The sequence below is a fragment of the Leguminivora glycinivorella genome, chromosome 9, assembly GCF_023078275.1.
Source record: "Leguminivora glycinivorella isolate SPB_JAAS2020 chromosome 9, LegGlyc_1.1, whole genome shotgun sequence".
Lineage (NCBI taxonomy): Eukaryota > Metazoa > Arthropoda > Insecta > Lepidoptera > Tortricidae > Leguminivora > Leguminivora glycinivorella.
The window spans coordinates 5,485,346-5,512,791 of record NC_062979.1 but is presented as its reverse complement, the minus strand read 5'-3'; the positions used below and the strand labels follow the sequence as shown (position 1 = coordinate 5,512,791).

The window sequence follows — 27,446 nt, the reverse complement described above, 5'->3', positions numbered from 1 at the left end:
ATTTTCCCTTTTCTCAATGTCAATCACTTGGTGTTGACTGTCGACAGGGCCGGATTAAGGATAGAGCGAGTGGAGCGGCCGCTCTAGGCGCCACATGGTAAGGGGGCGCCAAAATCGAGAATGTGGAAAAATCCATACAAAAAAATATACATTGCGTGGGCGCGCACATATCGCAAACCGGCGAGAGGAGTCGGGAATTAATCCAGCTATTGAAAATCTAGATTTGTAATTCAGGTTCTGGAAAGTTGCACCACATTGCCAACATATACCAAGATTTATAAGGGCGCTGTTGCTAGGGCGCCGTAAAAGGAGGATTTTAGCTCTTGACGAACCACATTGTTGTGCGGCACAACGACAAAATTACGTTATCCAAATGCATAATTATGAGTCTATCCTTTAGTCCATAGCGGAGTTCCTCATAAAGCCAAAGGCGCAAAACGTCTTAGAGAGGCGCAATTTTGTGAGTCACAGGATATGATGAGCGAACTTCAAAGGACTACGATCCCGAAGGGCACTTAGTGGCAAAATACCGAAATGGGCATCCCGACGGTGACGTGTGAGTGATGGCGAAATATAAGGCCTAAAAGTCGGAAACATAGGCGCTGTGAAGTCAAAACACCCTAAAATATGCGTAGCTCTGCAGTTGATCAAAGCTTGAAAGCTCGCTACTTCCCCGCTAGCGGGTTGAGTCTTAATAAATTGCGCCAACAGGAAAAAAAATCGCGCTCGCTTCGCTCGCGCTCACTATTTATATCAGTTCTCTTGTAGTTACTTGGGAAAAATTCCGCGCTCGCGTTTTTATTTCAAATCTGCTTTCCTGACTTGGCCAGTATAGTATTCCATTTTGTTCGTTATTTTATGTACATGATATCCATGTTCAGCCCCACAACCATACTTCAACATATTTCGTACTCTGTATGATGAAATCCATAAATTCTGTAGGTATTGCGTTAATCTTCAAATTACGGCAATACTATGAAAAAAATTTCGCGCTCGCTACGATTTTTTTTTTCTGCGTCGTATGACTTCTTCCCAAGAGCGCCGAAACTCAAACTCGCTCTACCCTGATCGAGTTCACGGGCCGGCGCTGTGTCGACCTCTATGGGATATCATAGCAATACCGATAGAGTTTAAGGTTGCCTGTGCACGTACCCTAGCTCTATTTTCCATACAAATATCACACCAATTTTCATGTAACTTCGTATGGGATGACTTTTTGGAGAGGTTCGTGTGATCTTCAGACTTGAATGAGGCAAACTCCACCGATTTTACTAGCCCTTTTCCAGTGTCAATCATTTGTGACCTCTATGAGATATCATAGCAATACCGATAGAGTTTAAGGTTACCTGCGCACGTAGCCGGCGGGGCGATCCGTCTGCATAAATTGCTGCGCTATGATAGCGGCGCGGTTTTAGCAAATCGTTATAGAATCAGATTATACGTTGCAAACTAGCCAGCCTGCTATCGCAGAGTATAACAACTGCTGCACTTTTTACCTGAATCTAAAAAAAATGTGCGAATCGTCCCGCAATGTTTTTCTACAAAAGCAAACATTTGTGGTTTTCCATCATGGAAAGATCCTTCGTTACTTATTTTTGACCATTGTATTGCCGTGGTATTGCCTAACAGGCTAACACCAATTTGGTATAACAATATATCATAAAGTAAGATATCTGACCAATCCAAAGCTTTTGATTGAGTTTATCAAGACATAGGTACTACGATTTAGTTGTATCACTACAGTTCATACACTTTACTACACCTTTCTATATTATATTTTAAACATAAAATATCTTAGGTAGATTATAAATGATATTTAGTACGCTAAAGTGTACTATGAAAACTCGGTGTTCTCCAAGGTTCTCTTTTTGTGATGTTTGTTTTTATTTCTTGTAGTCATTATACTTTTTTTATATATGCAGCAAACGAGCAGACGAGCCGCCTGATGGAAAGCAGTCATCGCCGCCCATGGACATAAGCAACATCAGGGGAGCCACTTATGCTACGAGATTTCTTACTAATGGTAGGAGATTTTACACAGCAGTGCACCATCGCTTTTCAAATTGTCTATGGACAGGAACCTCGGCACAGCTGCCAAGCACCGAGCACCATTATTACGGCAAATTGTGCTCGATAGATTTACGAGCTGTCAACCCCTTATTTTGGCGGCACCGTAATCTAGGCAAATCGTTTGCAACATTGTTACTTTACCGTAGCATAGTTAATGAGCGATAATGCTAAATAAGTTAGGGTATTAAGTTTAATGTGAGAACAATAATAGACTATATTTAACTTAGTACAACTGACTCAGAAGAAAGTATTTCCCTTATTTTGGGGGCACCATAATCTAAGCAAATCGTTCAGCAACATTGTTACTTTATTGTTGCTTTACCGTAGCGTTAATGGGCGAAAAGCTAAATTATACCAAGTTAAGGTATTAAGTTTAATGTGCGAACAATAAATTGACTAAATAGGTAATTAGGTACACAGTGTTGGAAGAAAGTATAGATAAACACGGTGTCTTTATTATTATTTTGACGGCCGACAATCTAAAGCAAATCGCTGAACATCAATATTACTTTACCGTTGTGTAGTTTATAGACGAGACGACTATACTAATACAAATTTTAGTAATAAGGCATGTTAATGTACAAATAACTACTGAGCAAGAAAACATGACTGTAGAAGAAAGTTTTACATCTAGATACTCGTAACTCGTAACTACATACTCTTACTTTGGCGGCACCGTATTTGTAGGCTAACTCTACAACAATATTATTTACCGCGGTTTAGTCAATGACAATAAAACTGAATGATGTATAGTGAAGTAAGTGCTAAGTATTAGGAATAAATTATAAATAAGACATTCTTATAAGAGACTTTATCCAAATATAATCTTGAGCGTGACGGTATGTGTCAAGATCCAATGTCACAGGCATACCAAGATATAATATGCCACACATACTTAGTATCTATATTTACCGACCTAAATAAATGTAACCTAAATCATTATGAAACAGCTGTAAAATGACACTTTGCAACAGTAAGCAACTAGGCACTTTGTTAAAAATGTTTTTTTTTTATCTGTATTTATTTTGGAGCCTTGGACCATGGGACTACGCCGGCTCCGTTAGGCCACTTCACATTATTAACAATAATAGTTATTTGTTATACAAGGGGGCAAAGTTGTATTTTAACGCCGAGTGTGGAATTGAAAAACGAGCAAGTGAAAGGATTGTATAGTTGAACCACGAGCGAAGCGAGTGGTTCTAGAATAGAATCCTGAACTTGCGAGTTTTTTAACACACGAGAAGTAAAATACATTTGCACCTGAGTGTAACACAAAACTTTTCCCCTCACTATAGCGAGGAAACTACAACGCAAAAAATCCATTTATCACTGCTTCCAGTAGTTCCATAGGTGGTAAATCATCTTTATTACTAGATTCACCTACTTTTATCAATTTTAAAGCAGTTAATTTGACTCTATTCAAGGTCAAATTACTTTACCCACTAGTGGATAAAATGCGTTTTTACCCGCTGGTATTAAAGGACAAAACACGTGTTTCCGAGCTAGTGAGGGGAAAATATACAAACTCATTATAAAGAATAGGTCAAAAAATGTTACCGGGTAAATTTTTTTCTCCCACAAAACTTAACTGCAGTGTGTATGTATACCCCTTAAGAAGATCCTCTCAGCATGTCCCAGTAAATCTTTATTTCCGTATTAAGAGCAGATGAAAGATCTCCTTAAACACGAGCCATTGATCACCTTATTAACGCGGTCCCGTTTGATTTATGCTCACTTTCCTCTCGCACCGTTACTGCTTCATTTGGCCGACGGTAATGTTACGTTTCTTAATTGGCAACTGTTATAGTTGTATAGTCTGGCTCACCTGCTTTGTCAGTAAAAACATATTAACATGCGCGATTTTTTTAAAGAGAAAACTCTTTAATAGTCTATATTTTTTTTATTCTACAGTCAACAACGGGGTATTGCATGCATTAGCGGTAGTAGTAACAATTTGCATGTAATAAGAGGAGATGATGCCAAAACTACCTTTCTCTATTACTCGTAGGTTTGTTCATAAAAACTTTGAAAAGTCACAAGTATGTTTTGACGTTACTTTTACAACTCTAAAACGTTATAGTTAGATACGCCGTTATTTACAACATATAGGAACTACCTAGCTACTATTTAATATGCAAGCTCACACATACGGCCAAAAATAATACTAGCAATATACAACATAAATATAGAGTGAAACAGAAATTTTGGAACGCGAAATATTAAGATATATTTCGTTAAGAACATATACAATAATTAAAGTCGTGTCGGAAATATGATACCCCAGTAATTTAAATAATGCGCACAAATTATGGCTTCTAGTCCGAAAACGCAGACATCTATAAAAATATTTAAAGAAAATCAATATAAATCGTAACGCACCAAATCCTAATGAAAATTTTAGTACAACGGATATATTAAAGATATGATAATGACTGCTAAACTGGTAAGACGGAACGTGCCCGCGAAAACCACCCACGACATGATTTGATCAATGTTGCTGGCAACGGCAAAGTGTAGACAAACTGAGAAGTGCCTAGTTTAGAATAAAATTAAAAAGTGGAAAATGCCTGCCTTGGGTGAGACTAGGACTCACGGTCTCTGGATCGATACTCCAGCGCTCTGCCAACTGAGCAACCAAGACTTCAACCAAGCCAGCGAAATCACAGATGTTAAGTGCCTAGTTCTCTTAATCAACCAAAGAACAACACAGTCGCGAGTTGCTATGGATAGAATCGAACCAAGCTACCAAAACCAATGAAACTGGCTATGTTGTCACGCATAATCGGCATAATTTTTATAAAAATATGACATTTATAATAACATCGACGACATTTGCTAAAATTAAAGTCGATTCATTAATACATGACTGACGACCATCTGTTAAAATTTTTAGCAAAGTTTTGCACAACAGACCCTTTAGCACGACTTGCCTTGTCGCGCGCGAGTCCATACTTCAAACGCGACTTCAAGTATGGACTCGCGCGCGACAAGGCAGGTTGTGCTAGAGGGGCTGGTCACAACAATTTGGAGACAGTTGTAACTTGTATCCGAAGATGAATTGGATGGATGGATAAAATAGAGAGATAGAGGGTAAAATGATAAATACATAGGGTATTAATCTGTTAACCACAAGACAGTGCCGTGTTTTGGTCGAGTGTTGAGTCAGGCGTTTCTACACTACCTGGCTACTTCGACTAGCAATACGTAAAACATAAAATAAAATTAATACCAAAGACATATGTAACTCCGTATAGACAGCTACAGTCCGGTGACCTAGATGGCGTTACACCTTTGGGGGACGCTCGGCTAAATGGCGCTAATATTAATATTTGACATTTTAACACATGTCAAGCTAAGAATATGGGCCAAATTGTCAAAACTGAGGTTCCAAAGTTTTAAGCCTGTGTCGAGAGATGGCAGTGTATGCACTGTGATTACATATTTTACTTTGACAGTAACTCTCTATAATACTTGATCCTCTTTTATTAATTGCTAGTCAAAGTAGCCAGGCAGTGTAGAAAACGCCTGAATCAACACTCGACCACAACACGGCACAAGTGGTCACAGCAGACGACACGCATATATCACGTTTTATGCGACTAACACACATATATATATAATTGTTCGGGCCGATGGCAAGATAAGGCCACGTTTATATTCATATGGCATTATTGGATGCGGATAATTTATGAGATTATAATGGAAGCTTCTTTCGTAGGATTAAGAGTTTTGGATTTAATCTTCTGTCTACGGAATGATAGGTAGCAGTTATATCCACCCACGATTATGAGACAACTAAGCTACTGTCAAAAAACGCAAAATCTTAAATGTTATATGTAAATTCCAGAGCTCTGTTTCCAAAATATTTTAGGGCCCGTAAGTCTATGGGAACTTCCCATACAAAAATTTTGAACGATAAATTCGGTAACAAACGGTTTGATTGATGCTGCTTCGGGAAAATCGGTAACAAACGGAACCTTAGCCCTTAAAATTCAAATGTATCCCCCTTTAAGTAGTTTTTTTAAGCGCGACCCACGAAGTGGTGCAGTGACGGTGCGTGCCCCTGCCCACTTGCCCAGTCTAGGTGGATCGCCAACACCGTGACCCACGAAGTGGTACACTGACGGTGCGACTTGCCCAGTCTAGGCGGATTGCCAACACCGTGAAATCTCACTCCTCACCCCCATCGTATTGTGCGCTGCAGCGGTGTCACAGAAAACAACACAGCAACATTGGTTCTTCGCGTAACAGCTGACATGCTGATTAGCTGGTCAAAAGTGACTAATAGCAGTAATAGCGCTGTTATTGTCTATCGTTCGGATTAATCCCTACCGCTTCTTTCCACCATCGCCCTATATACGCGACAACATTTCCATCTCCATCATTTAGATGGCTGGCAGTCCTCAACTGTGCGTTTCTCCAGAAACTTCCTGCCTCGCAAACCTAAACTGTGGAATGAATTGTTGCCAGCGATATTTCTGGACCGATACGACCTTCAAACCTTCAAGAAAAGAGCGTACACCCATCTTAAAGGCCGGCAACGCACCACCAACACTTCTGGTGTTTCGGGTGTCCATGGGCGGTAGTGATCGCTTACCATCAGGTCTGTCTGCTCGTTTGCCTCCTATCCCATAAAAAAAAATCGTGAGTTGAGATTCGTGAGTCCTATTACTATGGCTGGATGGCTATAGTAATAGGACAAGTATAGTAAGTATATAGTACAGGGGGGTTACCATGACGTGCTAAAGCCGTTCAGTTTAGGTTGAGAGAGAGGGACAGAGCTATGTAACTGCTATAGCTGTGTCCCTTTCTCTCAACCTAAACTGAACGTCTTTAGTACGTCATGGTAACCCCCCAGGTATAAGTTCTGGATAAACTTACGTTTCCGAGGAAGCCGCTGCAGGGCTGGATCGCCGGCGGCGGCGGCTCGGGGGAACCCGGCCGCTGGGGTCCCATCATATCACCATACTGGAACAAAACATGCACACCTGTAAGAAACAGTACATTTACGATACAAGTTCGGAACGAGTGGCGATAAATTAAAACACGACGAAGAAACTTCAGAGGGCCATCTGTACTGAAAAACGTAGTACGATACACGTGCGAAAAGGAAATCGTCTCGGTTTAAAAACACTTCCTTCGGTCGTGTTGTAATTTGTCGCCACTCATTTCCTCTTTTCCGCACGTGTATCGTAATGTACTATTATCAAAGAGCATCATATTTTAGAATTCGAACGGCATATTTTCTAACACCCTAAACTCTTGTCACTCCATCACGGCGGAACTGATACCGGTTTCTCTATTATATATTACTATCTTTAGCCCGCGGCTTCGCTCGCGTTAGAGAGACAAAAGGTACCTAGCCTATGTCACTTTCCATCCCTTTAACTATCTCCACTGAGAAAATCACGTCAATTCGTCGCTCCGTTTTGCCGTGAAAGACGGACAAACAAAGAGACACACACACTTTCCCATTTATAATATTAAGATGGATTTAGTAAGACTAAACGTCATTGACCAACTCCATTGAGCAATATTCTTGCACCTCTTATAAGGATCCTTTACATGATTAAGATATAATGAGAAATGTTCACTATTAGGGAAGAGAAGGGGGTTGCTTGTTTAAGATGTTTGTGCGACATGACATGATCGAGGCGGATGCGCTCCAAACAAGCCAACGTCATTGTTCAATTAATATAAGTATATTGATGCAAATGCAATGATAACATTACCTACAGAAATAATTTCAAGAAGTTGGATAGCCATTATGCCAGTAATATCATCTTTTGCATGCAATAACAAGGCCCTAACCTTAACACATATAATAAAGCACTAAAATAACTTAGTTTATGCATCTAGCTAGCATATGCTAATATATGTATATATAATATACGTAAATACCGTATATTACGTTTCAAATAAGTAATATTAGTTTAAGCACCTTACTGGACTATTGAATAATTTGAGAATTAATTGTAATGGTCACGCATTTAGCAAATTGTAGTTATAATACCTTCATACCTATTTATAACGAACCTATACGACAGACCTATCATCACAAATAGATACGTGTATGAATGTGTATGGCTGTTTATTGTACCAATAGCTATTGATGATGATGATTTTATCCTGTTGTCCCTCATCAGGGGCATAGGGCTCTCAGGAAGGATTTCCACTGTTCCCGGTCCGACGCGGCCTCCTCCAGGCGCGCCCAGCCGAGGCCCACTGAGCCAGCCTCCTTTTCCACCGTGCGCCTCCAGGTCGTCCGCGGGCGACCTCTCCCCCTTGATCCGGGAACACTCCAAGTCAACCCTTGCTTGGACAGGTGGTTGTTTGGTCTTCGTAAGACATGACCTATCCAGCGCCATTTCCGCAGAAGTATCTATCTATTAGTTAGTAATAGCTATTAGTTAGTATAATAATATATTAAGAGTTTTTGAACGATTTACGGTTATTTTCATTAGACTTATACTGACCGGGATATAGACCGTGATTACCTTTTTGATTTTTGTGAGTGTAGTGTGTTTGGACAGACCATCAAGAGTGAATGCGACCAGTGGTAACGCTGAAAGTGAACGCAGCCGACGCGCGCGAAGGAGGGTAGATCGCGCGCTGTCGATGCAACTTTGACATCCATCCGCCTTCGTCAGTTTTCCGTGATCATGATGCATGCAACTGCGTCGAAATATCGGGAGCTCGACAAAAATCAAAAAGGTAATCACGGTCTACGAGTATATCCCGGTCAATATAAGTCTAATAATAATATATTGATTTTGCATACTCGTATATTGCTATACAGCATTTTATCATCAGTCTAGCCTATCCTGTAATAGCTAAAGTATTACCTATTTAAGTACCTATACTTAACAAGTCGTATTAGGTGCTTATGCATATCAGCATATCACCTATGTACTTACCTGTACACTTGTACAGGGTTGTATATACTCAAAAAGGTTATCAGATAGAAAATGCCATACGCATTAAGTCCGCCATTTGAACTGTAACGTTTTTCCTTTGTATTGCGGAAAAATTATATAGGTATTTATGTAGTTATTATGCAAGGAACAAGTTTTGACTATTGTAAATCAATGTTTGATTTAATATAGGAATTTCATGATAACACTGCTTTCAATTATAGAAATTTTATTTTTAGAAATTTCCCGTCTTGTCGCGCAAACAGCAGGAAAACTCCGTTTTCCGTTGAGATTTGAAATGAAACTGATAGAGATAAGAAATTAGAATGTCAAAAGTCAGCCTAACGTTTACAATAAAACCCGAAAAACACGATTGTCAATACGGATGTAAAATATCTATTGTACCCGTTCGGCGTCGAGGTCGTTTGTTCACCCGCGATATCGATACCTCTGGGTTCAATTGGCGTAAAGGACATTTTGGCGAAAATGAGTTATATATACAGTTTTGTTCAGAATTTCAAGCGCTATCGATCTGTGTAGTTAAAATTTCGATATCTCTTAAAAAGTTGCCTTTACGACCAAGATTTTCTACTATGGACTTGCAAAAATAGCTTTTCTGAAGGGGCGTAAATATCAAGTCATTAATTATAAATTATTATTTGTGTCGTAAAGGAAATCTACAAATAAAAATATAGTTGTAAGTCGCCTTGATATATATTGTTGCCCTTTAAGCCCTTACTTTTTAAGGATCACTTTCTATAGTAGTGTGGTAAAGTTGGGCGTAAAGGACAAGTTTTTTTGTTCTTCGTCCTTTACGACCAGCACTAAAAATATTTTATCCGCAACTGTAATCGATATCTTTGGGTTCAATTGTCGTAAAGGACATATAATGCTGGTTTCCAAGAGAAAGATAAACCCACTTTTTTTGTTTTTTGACCTATATTTGTGACGTGTATAAGAAAAATATGCAGATTACGAGTATCTTTAACCTAGTGTAGCAACCGTAGTGATAAACTAAACGATTTAGAAGATAGATGGTTGTAAAGGACACGTCAAAATGCTATTACGTCCTTTACACCCATGATTTGATAGGGTCGTAAGTGACGGTCTTAGATGATTTTTATACAAAACCGGGGCTTAATTGTAACCGAAATGGTACAAATGTTGTGCTAAGTTTACAATTAAAAACTGGAAAAATGTGTCAAAACGTACTTAATATGGCATAGAACAGCTACATTAGTTTAATGCAGTGTATTATTTATCTAAGCTATCTTAGAAACAAAAAGGAACAAGACTATTTTATATCCAGTTTTGTAATAAAGAAACAATATTTGCTTAAAAACTATCTAATACTTTGGCAACAAACTCAAAGTTATTTTTTTAGTATTCGCCGCTGTCTGAATAGTCAGTAGGTTACGCATTCAGCCTTTAATTCTAACAGGGAAACGCTTTCGTAGTATTATTATACTGCGACGAGATGTAGGTAATTAAAAAAAACACTATGGTAATCAGGGTAATATCTATTTCGTAGCTATATATCTTTATCGCTCTTGCGTATTGCACCAGACTGCATTTTTGTCGGCGTCTGGCGTCGACGATTACCATTCAGCTACGCCAGCAGTAAACTTTAACAGTAGACTATACTAACATTTAGTGCGACAATAACAGGTGCGTTTCGCTAGCGATGAGCGTTAGCGTTTGGTGACTTGGCTATGTACCCAGGTACTTAAAGCATTGAATATAATATTTCTAGGATTGAACTCATAATTAAGATTACCTATTCTTATTTAACAGGTTTAAGACTAAATAACAATCTTCTGTTTTAAAATTATCAAAAATATGAATCAACATAGTAGGTAGTCTTGACTACAGTTTGTATACGCGTCCTAACTTGCGTTTATAAATAAGTACTTAGTTATTCTTAGAACTTCTTTCTACTTTAGACTTAAAATTACTGTCGTATTAATATAGTCTTACTGTTCACAGTTGCTGATTAAAGTTTACGTGGTTACCATTAGTGTTTTTATATTTACTTAAACTACTAAAGCGTTTCCCTGCTAGAATTAAATACTGAATGCGTAACTTATTGACACAGCGGCGAGTACTAAAATAATAACTTTCCAAAATATTAGATAGTTCGATCGTACCTGGTCCAACAGATCTCATTGGCTATTCAACGTGGTAACGCTGCCGGTGTGATGGGGACATTTGAACCGGGTACGATTCGGGACGGTTTCATTTAGCTTAAAGTTATTATTTTATGTGTGACGAAGCCTGTTGCGGATATCATCATTAATTTGTTTGACGAAGCATGTTGTTGATTTGGATTTGTGGCCACATGACGAAGCCTGCGTTGCGGATGAATTTTCGCATGGGAGTAGTGTTGAGTACTGTTTTATTTTAAGGTTGGAAGTGTAATTTTTGTACATGTTGTAGTAAAAGTATAGTATTAGATAGTTTTTAAGCAAATGTTGTTTCTTTATAGCAAAACTGGATATAAAATAGTCTTGTTCTTTGTCTTTGCTGAATATTTAGATAAATATACACTGTAACACTAATGTGGCTATTCTATGCCATATTAACTACGTTTTGATACATTTTTCAAGTTTCTCAATTGTAAACTAAGCTAAAATCAGTTGCCATTTGTATCATTCCGGTTACATTTACGCCCCGAATTTGTATAAAAATCATCTAAGACCGTCATTTACGACCCTATCAACTCTAATTGTTCAAAAAAATCGTGGGTGTAAAGGACGTCCATAGCATTTTGACGTGTCCTTTACAACCATCTAACTTCTAAACCGTTTAGTTTATCACTACGGTTGCTACACTAGGTTAAGGATACTAAAAATCTACATATTTTTCTATATACGTCACAAATATAGGTCAAAAAGCAAAAAAGATATAAACATTTTTCTAAAAAAAAGTTGTTTTTTGCTTCTCCTGAAAACCTGCATTTTGTCCTTTACGCCAATTGAACCCAAAGGTATCGATATTATAATAAGGATCGGTTTAGAATGACTGAGGCAGCTTCCTCGTATATCGCATCATTGCCTTAGCTGCTTTTAGGCTAGATAAAGTTGCCATAGCGAATTAACCTTGGCTAGATATGCATTGTCAATATGTATGTTTTCCCCTCACTAGCTCGGAAACACGTGTTTTGTCCTTTAATACCAGCGGGTAAAAACGCATTTTATCCACTAGTGGGTAAAGTAATTTGACCTTGAATAAAGTCAAATTAACTGCTTTAAAATTGATAAAAGTAGGTAAATCTAGTAATAAAGATGATTTACCACCTGTGGAACTACTGGAAGCAGTGGTAAACGTATTTTTTGCGTTGTAGTTTCCTCGCTGTAGTGAGGGGAAAAGTTTTGTGTTACACTCGGGTGCAAATGTATTTTACTTCTCGTGTGTTAAAAAACTCGCAAGTTCAGGATTCTATTCTCGAACCACTCGCTTCGCTCGTGGTTCAACTATAGAATCCTTTCGCTTGCTCGTTTTTCAATTCCACATGCACTCGGCGTTAAAATACAACTTTGCCCCCTTGTATAACAAATAACTATTCTAACAAACTTCCAAATCCCAAGATTTAACCCGAGGTTAACCCGCCATTGTAATATGAAATTTGACAGTTGACAGCCCACTAACCAGTTAAGCGTGTGGTGCAAGTGGCCCTAAGGGAATGAAATAAATTGACAATGTCAATTGTGGATGACATCGTCCAAGTCACTAAAAAAAAACGAAATACTTCTTCTATTCTATAATTATGCTTCCTGATCGTGATAATTCAAATTTTTTTTTCTAGTGCCGCTTTATAACAAAGTCTACTTACGTTTAAATTGCCTATTTATATAATTTTGGTTTCACCCCAAATTAATATAGATGGCAGAATTCTCACATAGTCAAAAGGTATTAGAAAGCCGACAATCAGTCAAACAACTGTTTGTGTGGGCGTAGAGAAACTAGGCACTATATGTGATCCTTCCCACACTAAAATCTAGGGTTACCACTTAGGTTAGGCACCAAACAGTAAAACGTTTTTATGAATTAAGATCAATTTTCTCATGTACGGAAAAAAGCTCCAAATCTGCACCATCCTAGACTTCATTAGGCTTCCAATAAAAAAAAACTCGAAGTGAGAATGGACAAACACAGAACCAAATAATAAGATAAATTTTGTATTCCGTGTGAAAAACCAAGGTAGCGGCTTGATGTGACAGGCATAGTGGACAAAAAGAGGATAGGCTTGATGCACAGCACCACGATATGGATAATTGAGTTTCTTTTTTTTGCCATTTTTTTTATTTTAATAAAATTTTTATAATTGTACTCAGAATCACGAGTACAATCTCACTGGGAGACAAAAAGTGTCCCAGAATTTCCATACAGTTACTTTCCTCTTTTGTTACCCCATACAACATGTACGGCCAAAGGCAAATAAGAAAAAGTCGTGGCCTACGATGGATGGATCAAAAATAATTAAAATGCCTAAATTAATCTATGCCATGATGACATTCAAAATTCAGCAATACCTACTATTGACAATCCATTCAAATATGTCCCTAGTGGGATAATGTTTCTCTACATTATTGTTTATCCTCCAATTCCAAACAAATTAAAAACAGAATATTGTGGAAACTAGAATACGGAGGAGACATAACTAAAAGTCACGTTTCACTTATTTACCATAGACGTTTATATCAACGATTCTCATTCGGCTATTATAGCGTGCTAACCCTAGCCAGCAGCTTGGTGACAATAAAATGACCTTGAACACTGACACCAATCGAACGCCCAATAAATTAACATCTGTGTATTGCTAATTCTAGATTAACTGTGGAATTCCCATTTATTTGAGCCAATTCGAACTTTTGAACGTACTGATATATGTACCTTATATGGCCTTTATTTCGTCACGACAATTGTCTCCTGACAACGACAATCCGCCAATTACGCCTGGGCTCATGATTTATAATTTGTATCAAGCTAGATTTGTCCACTAAATTCAAGAAAAAAGTGTCAGCAGACGGCGCGTGCTTTTCAGTGGCCTGTTTTACCACGGTGAAAATTGTCACCCGACAGTGACTCTTCGCCGTTCATCCTGTTCGACAAGGGAATATTGTCGCTGAGTATTACCTAACAATTATCGACCCAAAAATAGGCACAGAATCGTTAACTATGGCAATGGTCAGCGACTAAATGATTTATAATTATTTATATACCTTTCTATAAGTAGTTATATTGTATCTTTCCAAAGATCCTGTTTTAACTAATTTCTCTTTGAGTTGCAGGCGTCCATAGGTTACGGTGACCGCTTTCCACCAAGCGGACCGTATGATTGTTAGCCACCGACGTAGTATTAAAAAAAAAAACATACGTGTAATGATCCAACCAAATATCATTCTGACGTCAACGTTCACTGTGTTCGAATTGGCATTTATTTCCATTTATTAAACAGCTTTTAAATGCTAAACCAATAAACCTTTGAACTAAGGACTGATTTAGACTAATAACCATAAAATTGGTGTTTGCGAAATGGATTTATTTATATCGGTAGCCATTTGTGAATTGGAACAAAAGAATGGAAATTATTAATAAGTACATAATTTTTTGGGTTACAATTTATTCAGATCATTTAAAATCTGTTAAGGGAAAGTCAAAAAATAAAAGAGTCCCTTTCATGAGTTTGACGTTTTAAAATAGGTGTACGGTTACTCGATAGCGTAAATCACGGAAAATGACATTAATTGTATGAAGAAAGAGAACAGCGCCCCCTACCGGTGACTTGATATAACCAAAAAATATTTTTTCAGTACAGATGGTGTTTTTTTACGCACTAGTGCGAGAAGTGGTTCATTATATGCCAGGTCGAAACTTCGGAGGGTCATCTGTACTGAAAAACGTCGTACGATACACGTGCGAAAAGCGAACTTCCTTTTTTACGCACTTGTGTCGTAATGTACTATTTTCTGTGACGTTTACGCTGTTGAGGATGTAAATGTATCCTGAAATAGTACATTATCGTACGACGTTTTTCAGTACAGATGGCCCTCCGAAGTTTTGACCTGACATATAATCAACCACTTCTCGCACTAGTGCGTTAAAAAAGCACCATCTGTACTGAAAAGTTATATTCATTGTAGAGGCACAGAATATATAATAGTACAAGTACAGAAGGCCCACTGCTTTGATGTTCACGACATGCCGCCTTTTTAAATGCCTACAAAACTTACAAAGAAAACGTGCGCGGCGCCCGGTGATAGGGTTGCCTATGGACTAAAACGCATTAATACTCAGATAAAATGTTATTCTATTATATTCAAGTCTTGGTTACTTTCTAGGTATATATATAGTATTTATATATTTTTGTTTTCCAACATCACAAGCCTTATTGAATCTTTTTGGGGGAGTTAATCAGTAGTAGACCTGTTTAAAAATGTCCTATGGTATTTATTTTATTCATGATATCTATTTAACTAAGTATTATTAGCCATTCCACACGCGGACATCGCATATGAACCTTAAAAAAAAACTCGCGACGTAAAGCAACATTACAAAGTGCGAAACGCGCGCCACCCCTGATTAGGCCGCGAACTCGCGGCCGCCGGCATGTACTTGTAGCGCGGCGATAGAATCGCGGAGTGAGCCGCCCCTGGTAGAGGTTGGTTCAAATCGATGAAGTGACGAACCTACGCTACTACTACCTAGTATAAGTTAACATTGTAACGGTTTTAAAGTAAACATACTCTACATGTACCTTTAAAGATTACCTTTATTTATATAACATAAACAGTAATCGCTTCCCCAACATCACGTGCATAACATAAATTATGTTTTTGCCTATTTTCTGCATAAATGGTCTGCCCCGTGAGAATCACGGCCTCTTGTAACGGACTAACATGCCTCGATAGTCCAGAACATCTTATTTCTGAATAAACTACAACTTTTTATTTGAGATAAGTGTATGTTATTGGAATATGGATAGGCGAGATTTCCAGCTAACTCTATCGCACTTATGAGCTTAACAGAAGTGCGACAGAGACAAAACTTCGTTCATAGTTGCTGTAAGCTAATCGCAGAGATATTCCATATTTAAAATGGTTAATTAATGCGATGTATGTATGCGAAAGCAGTGATATCCATATGAATTCTGTGAAGCTACGGTGCCTACATTTCTTTTGCGTCTTTTATGGATGACTTTATGCCGATTCCCATGGTTTTTATCGCGTTTAGTATCCGACTAAGCTAAGTTTGCGCTGATTTAACCAGATCCAAGTGAGAGATAAATAACAAACGTTGTTTTACCTACTAACCCTAGATCTAAGTATTTTGTTGGATATACTTAAATAGTTTTTGATCTACTTTTTTTTCATAGAAACTTGGATTTTTCGCTGTTCTTACCAATAGCTTGTAAAGTTAACTTGATCGGTAAAACACTAAACCTAAGTATTTGTGACTTTAGAACAAAATGGCAGAATTACGATGAAAACAGACATTTGTCAATGGGATATCAAATTGACTTATTCATCGTTTAAAAATATCACCATAATTGTAGTAGGTAGGTATTTATTTAATGGAACAATATTCCAATTCACGAGCTTCTTCAGGTATTTTTATTTTAGTTACGTAGGTATTTCTGTTTTATCAAACTTGATAGCTAATCGTTTTAGTTCGTACTTATATTATAAATGGAAAAGTGTGTGTGTGTCTGTTTGTTTGTCCGTCTTCTGTTCTGTCACGGCAAAACGGAGCGACGAATGGACGTGATTTTTTAAATGGAGATAGTTGAAGGGATGGAGAGTGACATAAGCTACTTTTTGTCTCTTCCTGGCCCCCCACTTCTTTAAAATGGGGGGGTGGAAGTTTTTATGAAGCATTCCGCAATTTTCGAATTTAACGCGAGCGAAGCCGCGGGCAAAAGCTAGTTCATTATAAAGTAAATAATTGTCCATGTCAAAGGAACAGGAAGAAAACATTCAGAAACCTACAGTTATTATGTTTTAATAAAAACCGGCCAAGAGCGTGTCGGGCCACGCTCAATGTAGGGTTCCGTAGTTTTCCGTATTTTTCTCAAACACTACTGAACCTATCAAGTTCATAACAATTTTCCTAGATAGTCTTTTAAAGTTCTACTTTTGTGATTTTTGTGACACGTTGGGGTTGGAATGAAAAAAAAATATCAGCCCCCACTTTACATGTAGGGGGGGGTACCCTAATAAAACATTTTTTCAATTTTTTTATTTTTGCATTTTGTTGGCGTATACATATTGGTACCAAATTTCAGCTTTCTAGTGCTAACGGTTACTGAGATTATCCGCGGACGGACGGACGGACAGACAGACATGGCGAAACTACTTATAAGGGTTCCTAGTTGACTACGGAACCCTAAAAACGCTCATAAAACATGAAACTAAAACGAAGAAGTTTCTATTCGCACAGGAAACGGATCTTCATCATTACTACTGCCTGAGGATGTTTTGATTACAATTTATGGTTTACACTAAGCAAACAATAAATCAATTTATTTATTACTATTAATAATACATATTTTTCAGTACAGATGGTGTTTTTTTTACGCACTAGTGCGAGAAATAGTTCATTTCTTGTCAGGTTGAAACTTCTGAGGGACATCAGGGTAGTACGTAATAATCGAATGGCACAAAACGCTCACGAAACGAAACGCTCGTAGATATCTTCTCTATCGCTCTTGCGTATTGGCGCGACAGAGCCAGACTACCTTTCGCGGCGTTTCGTTTTCGTTTTGCACCGCAAAAATGCCATTCGGCTACGCCCCTGTAGGTACCTAACCTACTGAAAAACGTCGTACGATATACACGTGCGAAATGGAAATTAGTAACTCGTGTCGATTTAAAACACTCCCTTCGGTCGTGTTTTTATTTATCGCCCCTCGTTTCGACTTTAAAAAATAAATAAGTAAACAACTAGAGTTGTGCCTACTCGTTCACTGAAAAGATTGCTCCCAACTAGTACGATCTCCGAAGTGTACCAGTTCGTTCTTTTAGGACATTTAGGACAGTAGTACACCGAGAGACCGAGAGGTAAATTGTGCATATGGCGTACAGTAACGTTCGCTCGTACTAGCCGAGAGCTGATCGGCCGTTTTCGCGCGCTCTCGGTCGGTTTCGGTAGGATCACACGGATCGCTTTGCTGTCATTGTCACTCCTCGGCTCTTCGCTCCTTTCGCTCCCATTCTGTTGCGCGTGTGTGAGTGTACTAAATGTACTAGAGAGCAGAATCATTTGGGAGTAGTTCGATCTAGTATAGTGCAGGGAATCGTGTCTTTTGTACTAAATATTAGTACATGTCCTACACAAGCCTAGAAACAACGAACCGATTTGTACGAACCGACAACGAACCGTTGTTGTTTAGTTTACTAAAAAAAAAACAGTCGAATTGAGAACCTCCTTTTTTTGAAGTCGGTTAAAAACAGCCTACATATATCTGTTTCTAATAAAAATTATGTTCATGTTTATATTTCATTAGATACACTAAAAATACGCAGTCATAAACCTTAACCCTCTCTCTGCTCAAATAAAAACTACTCACTTAAAAAGTAATCACGAATCATAATCGATGCACCAGTGCAATAAACTAGTTGCGCTAATTCTTGCAGCAGTAAATTAACTGCACACCCTGGGGTAATTAAAGTAATTATAACCCAGTATACAGGCCCATTCGAACGCATTGTGATATTAAGATGATATTTGATTCATAGTTTTTTTATCATACAGAAACGAACCAACATGAACCAACATGAGGTTTTCATTTGGTTAGTGTGATTCGGGATTCCAAAAGGTCTGCCGGAAGTGTAGGGTTGCATATAGAAAAAAAACCAAATGTTTTTTTGTTTCAGAATTATGAAAAAAAAAACCAAGCACCATGGTTTTTTTTCTAAATATGTTTTTTTTTTTCAGATGAACAAATAATACGACAACAACGGTTTTTCATGATTTGTAACGTTTTAATTTGATTAACATTCAGTATAAAAACGTTTGTTGGAGAATCCTCGATGCGGCGTGGAGGGTGGAGAGGCGGTGGTGTTGCCAACAGTAAATAGCGACCACTACTAACTACAGATTGTGTAAATGTTAGTTTTATATAACCAGAAATTAAAGTTTTTAAATTAAATTCGTTTAATAGTTAACATAAAGTTTAAAAAACCGTATAAAAGTTTAGTCGTATAAAAGTGTTAACTGTTTTGCAAAATTTTGATTAAATTTTCGAATTTTGTTTTAGAAAAAAACATACTACAGAAAAAAATCTGTTTCTTTTTTTTCAAACCGTGAAAAGTTTTTTCATGTTTTTTTTTTCAAGCCAGAAAAAACCGTTTTTTGCAACCCTACGGAAGTGTGAGTTTTTCCATTTTTCTTGAATTTAAAATGTAGTATCATATTATTTATTTATTTATTTTAGGTACGAAATGTAAGATAACTGGATGATGGTGAAATCAAATAAATCTATCTACCAACAATTTTCGAAATTATTTTTAATAAATAAACGTCTAAAAAAATAAACCCACCTTAAAAATAATAAGCGCGTTAGAAAACACGGACAACTAAAAAGCAAGAAATAATTTTACATTTAAATAACAATATATGATGATTAGATTTCCTATATAAACCTTTGAAATCTTTCTAATCGGATTGCAATAATCTAAACATCCATCCTCCTTTTTTTGAAGATGATTACAAATATGAATAACTCGATAATGGTAAGAGTTAAGACACTAGTTTGTTCGAGAAATTAATTGTATAATTCACCTAAAGAACCTTCCCTTAAAGTTATCGAAAATCAATAAAATATCAGAAATTAATATATTCACTGAAAATATAACAAAAAGAACTGTATTTCAAGATTTGAATCCAAAAACACTTTGAATAAGACAAGAGACATAACATAAGAGACCCTCAAAAAGTTGGATATCATTTAGACAGGTTTGATAGCTGGTGTGTTCGAATGGGCCTGCCAGTCTAGCCGCTAGATCCCTTCGGATTCCATTCTTCTATTTGTGAGCGCTATCTCAAATTACAGAGGGATTGTCTATGGTTAAACGAAGCACGACTCATGAAGTTGTTTAGTTTTTTTTTGGTATTAGATCGAAAGCGGCGGTCATAATAAACGGCCGGCGTTGTTGCAATCACTTATAGTTACAGCTTTAAGTCGAACGTTTGTTGTGCACCACCATTCGTCCAGCGTTTGCTTTACATAGGTACCTACAATGCACAATGCACTGCCTTGCAAAAAAGAAAGTCCTTATAAAGTTCTACTTTTGTGATTTTTTTTCATATTTTTTAAACATATGGTTCAAAAGATAGAGGGGGGGGACGCACTTTTTTTTCCTATAGGAGCGATTATTTCCGAAAATATTAATATTATCAAAAAACGATCTTAGTAAACCCTCATTCATTTTTAAATACCTATCCAACAATATATCGCACGTTGGGGTTGGAATGAAAAAAAATATCAGCCCCCACTTTACATGTAGGGGGGTACCCTAATAAAACATTTTTTTCCATTTTTTATTTTTGCACTTTGTTGGCGTGATTGATATACATATTGGTACCAAATTTCAGCTTTCTAGTGCTAACGGTTACTGAGATTATCCGCGGCCGGACGGACGGACGGACGGACGGACGGACGGACGGACGGACGGACGGACGGACAGACAGACATGGCGAAACTATAAGGGTTCGTAGTTGACTACGGAACCCTAAAAAAGAGCAGAAATAATAGTGGCGCCACCGTCTATGTAAATCGTTTTGCTTATGGGAACTATTTTGACCGATTTTGACACTTTCCAATGAGAACAGTTGTCCCATATAACCATAATCGGTCGCCGTTCCTACGCAAATCCTCCTATTTTGTGTACACACAGGTCTTCGGGTCTCAATGATTAGTCGCAGTACGGTCGACGTTTAGTCGCGGCGACCCAAATGGGGACGATTGGTAACAGACACAAATGGTCACAGAAGTGACAGAAGTGTGCACTACGCGTGCACACATTGTTACCGTTTGGCGACTACTTTCCCAAAATCATTCGTTCATTTCATTCTTTTCAAATGGCGACTGTCAGAGACGTCAAAGTAAAAAAGAAATAAAATCATTTGACATTAAAATGTAATGGCGTAAGAATTTGTTAAAGATAAATATTGTTTGCATTTGTAATATAATGTGGGCTAATTACCATGGCCAATTAAATTGCTCGAGTGATTTCATAAAATAAGTCTAAATTTATCAACGCGCCATCAATTTACCTCAGTTTAACCAGTAATAATATTATTGACTACTCGGTGTTTGCGTGTTATGTATATTGATTGGTGAAATTTTAGTGCTCCGGTGCATATACTATACTAAAATAATAAAAACAATGCCTAGAAAACCAATAAAGTTGTTAAAATATGGATTAAGACGGTAATATTCCATGTAAAAAACAGTCGCCAAACGGTCACCAAACGGTCGACAAACGGTCGCAAAATGGTCGCAGCGTACACGCGTGACCGAAAGCAGTGAATATTTATTATATTTTCAAAATGGCTTCTTGTATTATTTTTTTCCAGGTATCCTCAAACTTTATAAACAATTAAATATGCCGTCGTACTCAGTTGCCCTCACTAAAGAAAATTTAAAAAAAATTGTAACGTGCGTACCGAGCTGCTGGGTTGTAAAGGATCGGGGATCATATTATTATGGTCTTCTATAGAGCAACTAGTATTTTGCGGCATTTCACAATTGACACTTGTTGAAGTAGTCGTCATTAATATTACTATCAACATTAATTTCAGCGATCTGTAGTTCTTTTGTCAAGATTTTTGTATAGATAAGTGTCTACAAATTTGTAATGTTAAAGAGACATAAATAAAACGTAGTAGAGTAAATAATGTGTTTTTTTTGTAACCCAAACAAAATACTTGTAGATACGAGTGCGGAAAAGAGGAAAATCGATACGAGTAGCGATAAATTAATACACGAACGAAGGGAGTGTTTTAAATCGACACGAGTTGTGAATGTCCTTTTCGCACGTGTATCGTACGACGATTTTCAGTACCTAAATCTAAGCTAAGAGTTTCGACCAGACAAGAAATGAATCATTGTTTGATTTGCTCGCACTACTGCGTTAAAAAAAGCAGCATCTGTACTGAAAAAAACTATCATTGCGCAACAGAAATTCTATTAATATCACAGTAAATACTCTATTTCATTTGATTCCTACTTTTATTGTGTAAAGCAACACTACACTTCATTTTTATCAATAAGAATTAAAAATTATATATTTAATACATTAAGTAACTATATAGTGCTTATCTATTTGTATTATCATTCTGCACTTTTCTTAACTTTCCCACATTTCTATAAAATTTATTTATTTTTCTAATAAATTTATTTGTTTATTATTATTTAATTCGCTCATATTTAAATGATTCAAAGCAACCAGTCCACAACTTCACAAGACAGTTTGAGAAACCTTCGTATTTCAGATTGTCATTTGCGGATACAGTGGTTTAGGAGCAGTTCGGTAATCAGACCTACACATGTGTGTACAAATTCTGTCAATGTCACTGTCAGAAACCGTTCTGACAGTGACAATGACAGCCACAAATTCGTCCACATGTTGTTACCGTTATGTGTGCAAACGTCGACTAATAAAGTGTCGTTAAAAGTCATTCTGACAGTGACATTGACAGCCACAAATTCGTACACATTTTGTTACCGTAACGAGTGCACACGGCGACTACATTTTGTTATTATAGTGTTGCTATGATATAAAAAATCAACTCAATTTCTACTCTTTTGTACTGTAAAAGTACCGACACTGACCCAGTAGATAATTAGTAGATTGTCAATGAACCAGACAAGTGTCATCTACTGGATGTCTAAAATTATAATGTTTTTAACATTTCAGATACATTTCAGAAGTCACCTAGTATGCTTTAATTTGTGCATTGTTGTTCGAGCGAAGTAGGTATATTAAAGTCCTCTACCAGCGAATGGCTGCAAAAAAAAAGCGGCAAACTCAAAAAATGTTTAGATAGTAACACAAAGTTTGATGTTTTAGGTTATGTCCCTGGGACTCGGTCAATCTGTGTAAGGCTTGCCACAGACAGTCTTAAAAATTCATAATCTTAAAAAAAAATTGTATGCAAATTGACACTGACAGATCTGTCAGTGTCAGTTTGAACTGTCAGTTTGCATACAATTTTTTTTTAAGATTATGAATTTTTAAGACTGTCTGTGGCAAGCCTAAGAATGTCCTATAATATTTATTTATTTATGTCCATGGTTATGTCCAAAGAGAAGCTGTCAACTTTTTGACAATTGTGTGACACTTTTGACAGCTAAATTGTTGCATTATGAAGAATTCTGTAAAAGTGCTAGTGCAACCACTCGCTGATACGACGTTACTCTACACTTGCCTCTGACGACTATCTAAATACGATTTTTTTTTTGTTAATTTATGGCCTGAATTAAGTCGTTTATATATTGGACTCACTCCTGGCAGGCAACAGTACGGGGCACGGGGCCAGATAAAAACGTTCCATAGACTATAGTTGGCGGGTAATTGCGCGTCTATGCCCGGCGTTTGCCTTACAATTTATTATTTGCAATTTTTTTCAAAATTGTACCAGGTTGCGGCTATGAGGCTGACTGAGCTGACACTATAACAAAAAGTGACTTAGAAAAGTTCTGAGAAATCGATTTTGCAAAGGTTGCAGAATTACGAGTTCGTTAAATAATCGCGAGCTCTTTCGATCCTGATAGGAGAAAAAAAATGTCCCAAGATTTCCATACATTTTTTCGAACCTTCCATTCCGTTACCGCCATACAAAATGTATGAAAAAATAGTAACGGAATGGGAAAAAAACATTGGTACACTTTTTTTCTCCTATTACAATTGAAAGAGCTCGCGGTTTTTAGTGGAAAACACATAAAAAATTCCTAATCCAAAAAAAAAGTGGGGTGGACATCTTTGAAAAAAATGGCCCAAATAGATGATAGAGGAAATAAAAATTAAATTACGTTCAATAATAATTAATATGAAAAAAGTTATAGTTAAAGTTAAGTGGGTTAAATTGTGGCGTAGGCGAGAGGCTGGCAACCTGTCACTGCAATGCCACAGTTTCGTTTTCTTTTACACCCTTATTTGCCAAGAGTGGCCCTGAAGCTTTAGTAGTTTCATGTGCTCTGCCTACCCCTTTATGGGATACAGGCGTGATTGTATGTATGTATGTATGTATGTATGAAAAAAGTTTAAGAAATATATGTTGCAATGTACTTAAAGGGTTCGTGTGGAACTGTAATAATCTTTAAGAACTGTGTAGTGCAATAAACAAAATTGAAATTGAAAATTGAAATATTATAGGTACCTATATTCTTATTATTGTTGGAATCCGTAAAATAAGTACCTATGTCGTCAAAAACTAAAGACTAGGTTGCATCCTATCCCATATGCAGACAGGCTAATCCCAAACACTAGAAAAAAAATATAGGAACACGGAAAACGGAGGTGATAAATAAGTAGTCAACAAAACATACATTTCTTCTTTGGGGTGTCCCCGGATATATCGCCGCGCTACAAGAATGATGAGTTCTTACGGAACGCACGCTATTGTTACTTTACGTCGCGAGTTTTTTAAAGCTTTATATGGAGGTGATAAAGTGCATAGTTAAATAGACATCAGAATAAAATTACAATCAGATCTACGTCCTACGGAAAATCTCTTGTGATGTTGGGACTTGCACGCTGTGATGTTTATAAAATTATTCGGATGCAGCTCGTTTCTTTGTTAGAAGTGCATTTAAAAGGCGGCATTTTGAACATATTTCTTCTATTATATATTTGGCTTGCGTCTAAGAACTTCCTCTTCTTTGTATTATCCCGACGGCTCATGAGAGCCTGGGCTGCGGTCTGCTTTGGCAACTAATACCAGGATATTGCGTGCTTCGAAAGCGACTGCCACCTTCCAACTTCCAACCCTAATGAGATTAGTCCGGTTTACTCATGATGTTTCTCTTCACCAAAAACGACCGGTAAATGTTCATGTGCTAGTGTACTGGAAATTTTCGAAAAAATCAAACGTCGGGGTAGTTTCATAGAAAATACTTGAGATTTACTTAAGCTAAAAAAAAGCGTTCGGTCCGTAACAATTTACGTCTATGAACCTTTGTTGATCTTTTTTAATTAACTTCCAGAAAAATTCAAAGTGTTACTAGCCCTATTTTAACCGACTTCATTGCAAATTCGATTACCAATGTTTCTCAACTTTCCCTCGTTTAAAGTAGCCTCAGTGATTGTCACTGAAGTTTAAAGGAGTCAATGTGACACCGTGAGAAAGATAGATTTCAATTCTACTTAAGTTACACAGTAGTTACAACGAAACACTACCTTCGACTTTCTAAAATATACAATAGCCACCCAACCGTGAATGTTAGGTATAAAATATGATTATAACCATTTATTTTTATTACCAGGTTTCCATCTACACTTATCTGCCTAATTAAGTTGGTAACGTTTGTTGATTTTTATGGTTATTGGATATCTGCAAGAACATCACAGTCATAATGATCATACAAAGTGATAGGCGAGTAAAACGCACCTAGGTATTGTTATAGTGTTGAATTTAGATATACCTGTGGGACTACTATTTAGATTAAATAATTAGCAAAAGTTTCGTAAGCTTTATCTGCCATTTGAGCTAATTTATCTAAGGATACATTATCGTCTTGAATAGAAATCATATTAGGCTTTGCAATAAAATGGTAGACGATTTGACCATACCTGGCGTAAAAATTCGTCTGGGTACCCAGAACCGGCGAGATTACGGAGATGGCGCAGGAACTGGCTCGGCTTTCCATCTCCGAGTTCCTCCGAAGTCATAATCTGCTTCAATTTTTTACTACGCGATGCCGAAGTACGGGCAATTAGGTCTTTTAGCTCTTTTTTCCAAGTATTCTACATACTTATTTTCTGCCGGCGGACTTAGGGCCCGCGCACACGGGCAACTGTTGCCGGCGACTTTTTTGTCGCGACCATGGCTTAGTATAAAAGTGCGCACACGAGGCGACGCAACTTTTCATACAAATACGAAAGTCGCCGAGCAACTGTTGCCTCCGTGTGCGCGGGGCCTTACGATTATGTCTTGGACTTCCGTGGCATACTTATTTTGCTTCCAAAACTGAAATAACGTGGTCAAATTGGTCATACTTGGTAGAATCCGTAGCTATTCCTGCGACTGCAAATTGGCCTTCTATTTGTGAAAACCTTAATGTTGCGTTGTCTGGCCAAAACGGTGGAATTTTCACGCTAACGCGACAAACTGCTGAATCGCAGTTACTTCTTATTTCTGGCATTCTGTACACTTCACGATTAAATGTTTAAAGTATAGTAAACTCTAGGTATTATTTATTTAATTTACGTTCGGGTCACCAGTTGTGATGGGACTACTATTTAGATTAAATATAAATAGCAAAATAACTTGAACGTATTTTATTTGACAAATCTAAAATCTACAATAACATAAGTCAGTTTTGACAACGAGGTATAAAAATTATCTTAGCGGCCGGCGTTCGTAGGCGAAGGTAAGCTAACCCAAAGACTTAAAAGAGGTTCGCAACATACCTACATAATTACATATACAGAGTGTAAATGGAATATGGGCGATAAATTAAGCCAGATATAAAATGTATCCGTGTAATGTAATCATTAAATTGATGAAGATTTTTTTTTGCGATCAGTAATTTATTTCAAAATTAAGACGCACTCCTACACTCTATGATATACATAACGAGGAAGGAGATTTTTATAGTACCATCAAGCGTTGACAACTTGACAGTTAGGTATTAGTATTAGATTCCAATCGTAACTTGTACCAAGGTACGTTGAACGGTTTAAGGAAAATGGCACTAACTTAGCCACTAATTTCCAAAATAGACGAGCGCCCATCTTACGCTTCATATTCCTAAAACGACAATCAAAACAATTTCAATGTCCATTTTTATTTTGAATCGGAAAGGCGCCACTATTAAACAACTTCTATCTGCTGCTGGCAAACACTACAGTAGCCTTTATTTCTTTGGATTTAAGATAAATATTAGGATTACTTTGTGAGATAGTAGCTGTACCGTAAAAGTTGGTAGCGGCGTGACAAAGGGTCCCATTTGAGCGTATCTGAGATCGCGCGTGATTCGCCTGTCTATGTCGGATGGGTAAGATTTAGGAGTTTACTTGATCTTGGGGCTTTAGTCTGTAATTGGTGTTTTACTAGTTTCCTGTATGAAAGGTCGTCTAGATATATTTACAGACACGTAGGTATCGAAAGAGTTTTTAGTTTAGGTACCTACAATTTTTACTTCCAGCTTTATATGTAAAGTAGAAAACCTGTAAGAATATAATTTTTAAGAAAAAAAAACCGTCGCCTTTCGGGTTCTGGTGAAAGCTACTTGCG

General features: G+C 37.3%; 1 protein-coding gene across 2 annotated transcripts in view; it reads right to left on the bottom strand.

Moving 5' to 3' along the window:
- Positions 1-27,446, bottom strand: part of LOC125229565 (leucine zipper putative tumor suppressor 2 homolog) — a 192,084-nt gene that overhangs the window by 111,559 nt on the left and 53,079 nt on the right. For both annotated transcript variants that reach the window (XM_048134441.1, XM_048134442.1), the window contains exon 2: positions 6,952-7,038. In XM_048134441.1, the coding sequence (XP_047990398.1) occupies positions 6,952-7,029 (78 nt within the window). In that variant the 5' untranslated portion in view covers positions 7,030-7,038. The remainder of the gene's footprint in view (positions 1-6,951; positions 7,039-27,446) is intronic.